Source organism: Pholcus phalangioides, unplaced genomic scaffold (assembly GCF_987345545.1).
Source record: "Pholcus phalangioides strain wild (caught in Gottingen) unplaced genomic scaffold, Ppha-v1.0 ptg000017l_1, whole genome shotgun sequence".
Classification (NCBI taxonomy): Eukaryota; Metazoa; Arthropoda; class Arachnida; order Araneae; family Pholcidae; genus Pholcus; species Pholcus phalangioides.
The window spans coordinates 37098893-37111000 of NW_028301610.1; the positions used below are offsets into that span (position 1 = coordinate 37098893).

Consider the following 12108-nt stretch of genomic DNA (forward strand, 5'->3'; position numbering starts at 1 on the left):
AACATTGTAATCATTAAGAAACATGTTTTAATTATAACAATCATGAGCAAGTGAAACATTTGGTCACAGCTCTTGTAATTTTGGGGGCCCGAATTAAGATATTATCCATATATGCTAACAAACCAAATATCTTTGACCCAATCGCAGATGGCCCCTAATGGTTATTTTGCTGAGGGCTCCCCATAAGCTAAAGGCAAGTTTTCTCATGCAATCCATACTTGCTTGTCAAATACAGTGGAACTTCTATTTATGATTCATTTATTTGATTATTTACAAATTACTTCATAATTTGTTCTGTGAATGTGCTCATAATCCGAAACTCTTGTATCAAATCAAACTTTCCCTCACATAAAATAACGGAAACTCAAATGATTTATTCCACTTAAGCCAGATACAACTATATTCAAAGATATAGTGCAGGTTGATTTATTCTAAATTATCATATGCTTATTTATTTCATAATGAAGGCTCAAGTATTTCCTTAATGATACAGAGGAGCATGAGCTATGGAATTCCTGTTTCTATTAACACCCAACAAGAGGGTGGGAAAGTCTTTCATGGACTTTTGCTATGAATGTCATTCCAGTAGTCAGTGACAATAAATAAGGGTCCTTAAACTATTCAAAGGTTTCATTAACGCGTGCACGCACACATATATATATGCATATAATTTTTAATTTGGTCTTTCATTAAAATAATAAAAAGAAGCTCCAAAAAATGTTTGAGCCTAATCAGCTCGTTAAGATGGCTTTGCCTGCATGAGAGAAAGTAAATTGCTGGGTTTTTAATTTTGATCATGTGACGCTTGGCAGACAAAGTCTCGTATACACTAGTGCTCATCTAGGAGTCCTTGGTATCTGCACTACTTGTATTGAGAGAGATATCTCGTTTATCAAGTCAAATATGTTCCAGAAGTTTCAAAATTTTTGCTCCTTTCGCGAAATACATGCTCCTCCATTGCTCATACATGTATATTGAGTCAAAATTTGTTTAAAAACTTTTCTCTTCATGGAAATCATTTGCAAGCCAAACCAATCACAAACTGAAGTTCCATTGCATTTGCTTACAGGTTGAAACATTTTAATCCTTTATTTACTACATTATGAAAAAATGAAATAACTATCATGTAAAGTTTTTGGTAAGGTCTAAAAAAAAATATTAATTTTCTTATAATAAAAATATCAATTCAAATATGTTGAATAATACATAATAATGAATATTTACTTATTTCACCACAAAGCCATAATTTGTTTCATACATTTGTTAGGGAACAGTTTTTAAAAGCAGTGCTTTACACAGGCAAAACATTAAACTGAATTTTATTAATTAAAATATTTAAAAAAACGAATAGTCCAACACTTGTGCGGTCATCTGATAATCGTGAAGTGGTTATACAGCCTTTATACTAACACCCAACAATGTAAATAAGGGTTACGCAGGGGTCAAAATGCTTTAGTGGTACTTTAAAGTACCATTAATAGATAAAGGGTTAAATGAATATCATTTGCTTATAACTTGGAAATCTGAGAAGTTGAGACACTCGTGGGTAAAAGACAACTTTGAATTAAAATTACAAAACAAAACTTTTGATTGTTTTTCAGCAAAAACAATTGAGTTTCATTTCAGACTATCTAATTGAAATTATAAAAAAAAAGATAATACATGTAAAATTGAAACATGTTTTCTCCTTGAAACATGATAAAAGAAGCCATGCTGTAAAATTCTGTACCATTATTATAGAATGTGGCAATATATTGTCTTGTTAAACACAAATTCTCAACTAATGATATTCACTGACTAGAGTATGATATTTAGAGCCTTTAACTCACCAAATGAGAGCAGCTACATACATGCATTCACTGCCAGAATAACAAATTTAGTGGCATGTTACATGGTTTACATAATTTTATATATGTATGTGTGTGTGCTTTAATGCATATTGAAAGTTTTGGAGTTTGTGTTGATAAAATAGATAGCTAGCTATGTAGATACTGCGAAAAGGAAGTCTGAGTAGGTCTTTGTTTGAATCATTGATTCATACATGGATGCATAGCATGGATGCATTTGCCTGCCCGAAAAGAAAAAAAAATCACTAAAAAAATACAGGTTTCAGTATAACAGGTTCATTAAATACACAAAACTACAATTAGATGAAATTGATTAATTGAATTCACACATTTCTACAAAAATAATCTGAAGGTATATCATTAATTTTGCACCAATATACAATAATCAACAGTTTCATGCTAGGTAACTCTGTAGGGATAACAGATACATAAATCTATAAATTATTACATTTTCAACTCATTGTAGAATCCAAAATTTTACCAGAAGGAGCCAAAGTTTCTCCTAAATTACTTGATGGAACCTGACTGTATGTTAGAGTTCTATGTATAAGCTCTGTCAATCTTGTTAACTAACTTCTTCATTAATCTTAGCTAGCCAAGATTTTTTGAAATCAATTATTTGCTGCACATGTGAACAGCCATATTTACATCAGTAAAAATTATTTTTTACAGTTCACAGCTGCAAAGATTGTGGTATGTATCTACATATTTAACCATACATTCAAAGAAGAAGCTTACTTCACATACAAGCAAGATGTGTTTTTTTTACAGAGCAGCTATATAATTTGAATAATGAATGAAACTATGAAAACATTAATGATTGAATGCATAACTCAGAAAATAAAATAAAAAAATAAACACATTCATGGTATTAACACTTTGAATACACCGAGTATTGGGTCAAACAAACTTAAATGAATCATAATATTCACAAATCATAAAATCAAATTAAAATCAACAAAATAATATAATATGAAAGTCATTCATGCAACTGCATTATACTTATAAGAAGGAACTGTATTGGAATAAATTTTGAATTCCAAGCTGCCCAGAATATACATACAAATATATATTAATGCCTTTATGGAACAATCGAAATAATGTAAATAGCTTTACTATATAATTTTATAACGATTTTTATTATAAAACATTTTGGACCTCAGTTAAGTATTCTCTGTCTGTTGATGCCTTAGCACAAAAGAGAATATATGATAGAGGCATCTTAAACCTGCAACACTATACCAGCAGCAGAGATATTATCACCACCTCCACCAGTCTGTAATACATCTGTACAAACTAGCACTGGTGCAACACAGATTTCAACAAATTCTTCAGTCCAACATACTATTGGTTTATCTTTGTTGAATGGCATACGTTTCCCACCCTCATCTTGACTAGTGCTAAAAGCATCATCCATAATAAGTTTTGTTTTTTGCAAGTTAATGATATCAGATCCACATGTATGCCTATTAGCAGTAAGCACCGATTTAGCAAGAGCAGCTAATGTATTCTTCCATGAAGAGTTCTTATCAATCATTAATGCATGGTATACCAAGGTATGAACATGTAGCCTTGTAAGCTTTCTTCTTCCCGCAATTCCATCATCTTGGAATGATCTGAAATGATAAAAATGACAAAAGCTGTTGAATGCAAAGTGTATTCTATTTTCATGTGTTACCAGAGATGATCTAAAATACAGTAACTTCCGGCACATACTTAACTGCTGAGATGTCAACATTAGCCACACTAAGAAAAATGATCAGAGGAAAAAAATGTAGGTGTAAAAACAATTTTTAAATAAAGTATTTCAAGGGGGTTCCTCCTAACATTAAGGAAAACTCATAAATGATATATATTAAAAAAAAAAAAAAACAAATGGACACATGATCAGAAAATCATTCTCAAAATTCACAGTTATTCATTTTCCTACTAACTGCTCCAAGATTGATGTTGAAGGCAAGACAGAAGTAGCTATATACTTTCCTTATTCCCTAACCAGTCATCTGGTCAATTTCTGTTTTCCTTTTTTGAAAGATTGAAGCTAATAAAACATTTTCCTGATTAAAATTTTTTATGAATACATTGAAATTGACTTTATCATGTTCTTAACTGTGTTTTTAAATCATCAACAAAAAACTATAATAATTGACATAACTACAAATTAGTTTTAAAAAAGTGAAATAATTAGACCAAAAATCGGCACAATATCCTATTCCATTGTAGCCAGAGAGAAAGAGATCACTGATTAAAAATATGAATTTAGCCTTAGAGGGCACAATTGAGGCTTTACAGAATACTTACAAACAGCTTGAATCTAGAATTGACTATTCCTACACAGAAATACCCTGTCTGGATCTATTTTTTTTTGGTGTTTTTCTTGCCAGTTTGAGTGGCAACATGAGTGATGAAACACAATATGATTTATTTTCTTTTACATCCATATTTTTATCATTTAGAAATGGAACATCTATATCAATGTGCAATGTTCTATTCAATTTTTACCTAGACTGAAACACATTTACATCACACAGTCAGATGAGAATTTAAAAGATCTTAAAAAGGTTACCAAAAATGAGTAATTGTGTTTTGCCAAACTACAATAATCTTAAAAATAAAGTTCTTTATACGCACTTGAAGATGAATCTCATTTGGTCCAATGCAGATGCAATCCTTGGTGAAGATTCAGAAACCAGGCTGATTTCTTTATATTTTCTTAAAGAAAATAAATTTTGAAGTTCTTGCTCATTCATACCAAGAGAACTGGCGTGAGGTATGACATACTCCATAACATCATTTAAAAGTAACTTGTCACTAAATGAGGCCATTTCAAAATGAATTTCGGTGGTTTTGGGTAAACTAGTCATTAAATTTTGGACTTTTAACAGCCTTTCTTTTCGTTTTCCTAAAAAAAAATTAATGTTCATAATTAAGAGTTCTCATCACCACTAAAATAATGTGTGATAATTGGTTATAAACAGTTAAATAAATAAAATAGCCAGCAAACATTAAAATTCAATGGATTATTTAAAAAATGAAGCATTTATCTCCAGTTTTTCCAAGACTCCCAGTGAAATATAAATTCTTATAGATTTGATTCATAATTTTGATAATCATACACATGCAAGTATAGCTTCTTAAAATTAGACATAATTTTATCTGTATGGCGAAATCTTCCAAAATGGTCACTTCCATTGATGGATATGTTTCCAAGTCTCAGTTCTGTGAAATAAACTACCGGAAATTAAAAATTTGACACCTTTAAGGAGTGATGCTTGGTCTGAAATTTTCTTGAAGACACACGAAGTATAGAAAAAGATGCAATTAATGTGGCTTTCATCAATATTTGACCATCTAATAACTTACGAAGGGATGCCGAAGTTAGGGATAGGGCATTGGATAAAAAAGTATGCAGACTTATGTACTTCAACTTTTTAGCTTGCAATACTTCTCATAGTCCTTCAAGCATGGCATGCAGATTGGCTAAGTCACACCAGATGATTCTATTATATATATATTTTTTGGTAAAGTGGTTGTGTATAGAGAATCCCAGATTAGCAACTGTGTTTTCTCATTTGGCATCTGTAACAATAGTTGGGAACCTTTGGGGAATTTGCCAAACCTGCCTCTATCTCTTATTTTTGAAACATGTTTATATACACTGCTGGCCACCCAAATTGCAACACCAAGAAAGACAAGAGATATCGCAACAATATTTATTTTGTAGATAACATGTTGACAAGCATCAAATGATTAAATTTATAGACTTCTGTGAAGTGTGGTTCCTGCCAAAATCAGTAGCCAGAGTAGCCGCCATTGTTGGAGATCACCGCTGCCACACGCCTCGGCATTGATTCAAAGAGACTTTGGATGTGTTCTTGGGGTACAGCAGACCAAGCAGCTTCCACGCGTTGCCAAAGTTGATCTGGTGTGGCAGCTGGGGATGTAATCTGGGTCAATCGTTGAGCAACCATGGACCACATGTTGTAACGTGCCGATGATCCCCCGGCGTAAAAGTCTGTAGTCGCCGTCACGTGATCTTTTGTCATAAATGTTACTAATCTGCAGCTGTGATCATATGGCGACGATCAAGGCCGATCGTGATGTCCGCCTGCGATCGCATGCAAATGAGGTGACCTTGAAGCCGATTGGCTTGATCAGACACGTGCGGTCGGATGTTTTTCCTTTAAATACCGGCCGTACGTTGTAACAGCTCTGATTCCGCGTTCATCTTTTTTTGTTCTATTCAACTGAAGCCCTCTAGTAGGACGGTTCACCGTCTTGCTACCGTATCCATTGGCCTTAAGCTGATTAGTTAAAATGCAATAATTTACATTGTTTGAATCCGTTTTCCGGCAGGTCCGGAATCAAAAATATTAAATAATCTTCACAGTCAAAGTTCTTCATTGCTGATCAAGGTGGTCCGGCTCTCAAACGAGAGGCCCCCTGGAGCTGATCAAGGTGGTCCAGCCCTCAACCGAGAGGCCCCCCGGAGCTGAGCAAAGTGGTCCGGCCCTCAACCGAGAGGCCCCCTGGAACTGATCAAGGTGTTCCGGCTCTCAACCGAGAAAACTTCTCTGATACTTGCGGGGAAAGGCTAACAACATCGGATGTCCGATCAATATACAAGTTGACTGTTGATGATCATCAATTGGTGAGCCAGTATCTTTACTGTTAATGTCAAATAGAGGGCTCCACGTTATACTAATCTATTGTTAAAATTGACTAACTTTATAATTAATTTGAATAAATAATATTTCATGCAAAAGTTTATTTGCAATCATTTTCCACTTGTCGTTTGCCACTTTATTACTGGATATTTCGAACCGGGCAAGCAACTCCCATAAGGGACGTTGCAATGTTTTCTATCGGCGAAAGATCCGGAGAGCGAGCTGGCCAGGGAAGCAATTCAATCTGGCGATTGACGAAGAACCTTTGGACAATGCGTGGCACATGTGGTCACGCATTATCCTGTTGAAATATGGTTGTGGGCAAGCCCTGAAGGTAAGGAAGGACAACTGGCTCCAACACCTCAGAGATGTAGCGCTGGCTTTTTAAAGTACCGGCAATGCGTACTAGAGGAGTGCGAGAGTGATATCCAATACCGTCCCATACCATAATACCCGGTGCAGGACCAGTGTGGCGGTGCATAACGCAGCTGTTCAGCATCCTCTCTCCACGGTGTCTCCAGACTCGAATCCGACCATCGTGGCATTGCAGACAGAAGCGTGACTCGTCAGTAAAGACAATTTCATTCCATTGTGCCGTCCACATCCTTCTTTCATCGCACCATTGGCGGCGGAGACGTCTGTGGCTCTGCGTCAAGGGTAGACGAAGCAATGGACGTCTTGCGGACAGACCACTCTGCTGTAAACGGCGTCGAATGGTACGCGTAGACACTGGATGATGCGGTACAGACTGAATATGCTGTGCTATGGTTCGTGATGTGGCTGAGCGATCCGTCACTGCCATACGCACAATATGCCTGTCATCACGTGAAGTGGTGCACTGAGGTGGATGCGATCGAACACGTCGGTCCGTCGTACCCTCCTGCATCCAACGATCACATATCCACATTACAGTTGTTTGGTTTCGTCCAACACGACTACCGATTTCCCTGAAAGATAATCCACAATCTCGGTAGGCCACTATCCTTCCTCTGTCGAACTGGGACACTTGATCAAAAGATGATCGCTGTTTTCTACGAGGCATAATTGATCGTTTTTTTGAAAAAACCACAAGAAAAACACAATTGCCGTACTTCAAATCATTGAAATCTCCAAGCCTTAAATAGCACTTTGAAGTGGTGCCACAGGCGCGCGTGATGTGTGTCTGCGCTGAAATTCTAATCATTTGCATATCTCACCTCCGCTAATGCATGTTGTAAATTTCATATTATTTGCATGCTTCCTTCAAGGTGTTGCATTTACGGTGGCCAGCAGTGTAGTTGTAATTGTATAATTTTTTATAGAATTTGTTATGTTATCTTACCTTTTATAACCGTGCACAGTTGATTCAATTAGTCTGATATTTTCATTGCTCATAATCCGGTAAAATGTGCGATCTTGATCACATCGCCATTTTAATTTATTGTTGTTGCCATTCTTATTTTTGTAAAAGTTCCTATAAAAAATCTATTGCCATTTATTTATGTAAATTAGATGCATTTTTCTATTGGCTGTGCTCTGTTGTGTATTTTTCTGAGATGGTCGGTCCCAGGAGTTGGATCGTTCCGTATTTCCTTTTATAGGTATAAATTCCCGCCGCCACTTCGCATTAGCCCGCATTCGTTCTCGCCTTTCAACTTGAGATACATCACTTTAGGTGAAGGTGGTCGCCTGGGTGACTCATCTGAAGTATGAAATAGTTTGTCTCACTGGTGTTTATACATCGCCGGCTGGTTCCGGACCCATCATGCCACATCTCTAGTCATTCGTTGTCGTTCCGGTTTCTGTCATCGTTCATCTGTCTGTCGTATGGTTCCGCATCGCTTCCGATCATCATTTCGGCCGTTCAGTTTGTAGCTCTTCCCGCCTCGGGTCGTGACCTTCTGACAAGGTCGATGAATGGTTCCGCATCGATCATTGCTTCCGATCGTCATCTCGGCCGTTGTGTTTGCAGCTCTTCCCGCCACGTGAGCCTTCGCTTCAGATCGTGACCTTCCTCCAAGGTCGATGACGTCACGGCACGTGTGATCCGATAAAGATCTCCTAACTCCTGCAGTCGGACTAGATTGATGAGACAACGGACTTGCATTGGTGTACGGTATGAAAATTGAGAAATAATTCTGTTATTCGTAACCTATTTAATTGTTAAAGAATTGATAAATTTACTTTTGTTAAAAACTAAAAATTTCTTTGAAATCATTTGTCTCTCTCCTTTGTGTATCGATTGCACCGATTTCGCCAGACCAGAATCCTGGGTAGTTATGCTGGGTTGTCGCACATCTTTAGCACTATTTCGGTCTCCTAGAAATTTCATTAAAATGCCATGACAGCATGCTCATTGACATCACTGTGTTTTTATTACGTAAATATTGGGTGCTCAAGCACTCACGGTATTCTGTAGAAAAGATTGAGTACTCCAGCATTTATTTACAAATCAGATTTTCATGCATCGAGCTGAAGCTGAACACACAGGCAGGTATAAAACACTCCAGATGCCCTTAGAAGGGAAGTAGTCTATACCGTGATTCTGCAGGGGCTACGTGCCAGATGTTAATCTTTCTGCAAATAATTCAATTTGTTGCACAAACTCAAATCGTTCACTTTTGCATTCATTTTTATAATTTCAAGCCATTTCATGAAGCCATGGCGTTCAAGCAGATTTTTAAAGTTTTTTAACTTTTATTGAGAAAGCTAGCACAAACTATGGGCTTAACAAAAATAAAATAATTAGATGTATTGAAGGCAATCAAGACACTTCAAGGTTAGCACCCATTTCAAGTCTACGTTTTTTAAAAGTCTTAATTGTAAATAATAATAATAATTTATTTGCATATAGTCCATTGGCCAATTACAAAGATTGACAACAACATGTGATTACATGAAAATAATTCAAGAGAAATCATAATAATCATACTTATCAGAGAAAAAAAAATGAAATAAGTAAAATAGCATAAATAAAAATAAGACGAAATGAAATGAAAGTTATTAATTTACATGTTGACTTCAGATAAGAGTAAACAGGCATTGCTGAAAAAATTGTGTATATCTAATATAAAATTTACATTCGATGAGTTAATATTTAATAATTGTAAAAATCCATTTTCATTGGAATCAATAAATTCACAGTGTGGCAAAATATACCTATTACACTAAACATGGAAAAGGGGACAATGAAATAGAATGTGCACAATATTACCACTAAATCCATAATTACAAAGTGTACAGATCTCTTCGCAATTATAATAAAATGTAATTTCGCCATTGTCACTCAGAAAGGACAAAGTAAATCTCTATCGGAAAAATGTGTGAATGACCCTAAATGGTAAATTAAAGTTAAAATATGGCTCGCGTAAAAATGAAAAAAATTAAATGTTTATAATGTGGGAAGTATGTTGAGTCTAGAATATGGTTATAATCTTTATGATAATCACAAGTTACAATATGATTTAAAATTGAAAGGAATGGTACGTTTAATTTCGAAGACAGACAATGACCATACATAAGCATAGCCATACTCTGATAAAATATGTTGAACTTGATAAACCCAGTTAAAAAAGTGGTATTGTTATTTTTCTGATTTTTAAAGCCAATAAAAATTTTTCTAGTTAGCCTGTTATCGCCAAGATTGAGAATCCAAACCCATAAATTTAGAATTAATTTTATTACTGATCATTTTAGAGTTGCTCGTCCAGTTTCATATCGCATTATATAACCAGGAGTATTTGATCTCAGTTGGAAAATTAAAAAAAAAAATTACTTTTATGTCATCCTTTTTAAAAATGGGGTTGAGAATTAATTTTGACCATGCGTTGGGGAAGTATTGGTTGACAATATTTTATTGAAAAGAATTAGCAAAATAAATTTAGCATTTTCTGGTAATTGTATTAAAAATTAATTTCTAATGTCATCGTGTCCAGGCACCTTATTTTGCTTGAGTTTAAGATTATAATCAAGTTCATCCATGAGAATGTCCCAATCTAAAATCGGATCTTTATAAGAAATTATGAGATATCTCATAGGTGTACTCAAATTTATTGCGGGCATAAAATTGCAAAAATAAGTGTACCGATTTTCAATTGAAATGTCTGGAATGATTCTATATTTCTTCTAAATTTATTTATTATGCACCAGAACTCCTTTGAATTTCTGGTATTCATTAAATTAATATTAAAATATGAAAAATAATTTTGTTTATTTCACCTCAGAATACTTTTGTGTAACTTTTCTTACAAGATATATAATTTAATCGATCATTTTCTGAATGAGAGGACCTAAATCTTTTTAAGGCTCATTTAGATAATGTTAACGCTTTTTTACACTCATAATTGAATCATGGTTCATATAGCTTAAAGTTAGAGAAAGTATTTCTTCTTACCATGCCCACAGAACGAGCAGTATTTTTTATGGCATTCTCGATAACAGAGACAGATTCGTCACCGAGAGACTTGAAAAAAATTCTAGAGAGATTGTCATTTTAGAATATGTGATACGAAACTGTTCTTTGAGAGTAGGATTCCAAGATAATTTAATTTGCAAGGTTTATTGTTATTATTTCTCAAAGAGGTATTTCAATGAAAGGAAGTCACCAAAGGGCTGTGGTCAAACTCAATCCAGTGACAAATTTCAAATTTTTTTTATGAACTGCAATAAAGCAGGGGAGATTGCAACATAATCAATGACACTAGATCGCTGTCCCCCAATAAAAATAAATTGTCCAATAAAATCACTCGCCATTCTTTCATTTAGGACAGTCATTGAGCAATTGTTACATAGATCCACAAACACTTTTACACGATTATTTAAATTATTATCAAGAGATTTACAGGTTAATGAAAAGGAAAGATGAAAAATATTATCCCCCATATACAGATTGCCTTTCAGTCCAATACGTGCATTCACATCTCCACACAATATAATATTAAAACCTTGATCAATCAAATTGAAAATTACATTTTTTAGAGGAAAAATTAAATGATCATGATCTGTGTCCGAGGGTAAATAAACTCTGACAATCATGATAAGAGATACATTAATTTGTTTTAATTTATTAATTTTGCATACAATCCAGTTTTGTGATGAATTAAAATGTACACAATTTGAAATACCTGAGAGAGAGATTTGATTCCAAATATTATACCTCCAGAGCATCAACCAAATTTGTAAGTTCTACTTGCATTTATTTGAAATATAACTTGAAGTCTTTCCAAATTATTAGTGACACTATATCTTTTGACAGACTTTGGAACACATGAGGATCATGTGTTCCCAATTTTTTAAAAAAAATTCTGGAAAATTATTCAAATTAGAAAAAAAATCAATTATTAGAATGTTACATTTTTTGTTGTAATATTAACGAATGATCAGAACTCTATTAATCATAAAATTAATTTTTGGTGTCACAGCTGTTAACTGACAGTTTTGCATGGAGTTTCGTCATTAAAATGATTTAATCAACCAAGTGAACAATTAAAATTCTCAATTATCATATCACTCCTCACTTACATGGTTTCATGAACTCACCAATATTTTTATGTAAATCAGAAAGTTTGTTTAGCATGATTTTTTCAGTCATTCGAAAATGATTTTGAACTTCATTG

General features: G+C 34.4%; 1 protein-coding gene across 1 annotated transcript in view; it reads right to left on the reverse strand.

The window, feature by feature from the left end:
* Window positions 1-1674: 1674 nt before the first annotated feature.
* Window positions 1675-12108, reverse strand: part of LOC149072975 (ADP-dependent glucokinase) — a 32538-nt gene continuing 22104 nt past the window's right edge. The window contains exons 4-5 of the mRNA XM_089247073.1: window positions 4479-4749; window positions 1675-3463 (exon numbers count right to left, since the gene is read on the reverse strand). Coding sequence (XP_089103199.1) covers window positions 3070-3463; window positions 4479-4749 — 665 coding nt within the window. The 3' untranslated portion in view covers window positions 1675-3069. The remainder of the gene's footprint in view (window positions 3464-4478; window positions 4750-12108) is intronic.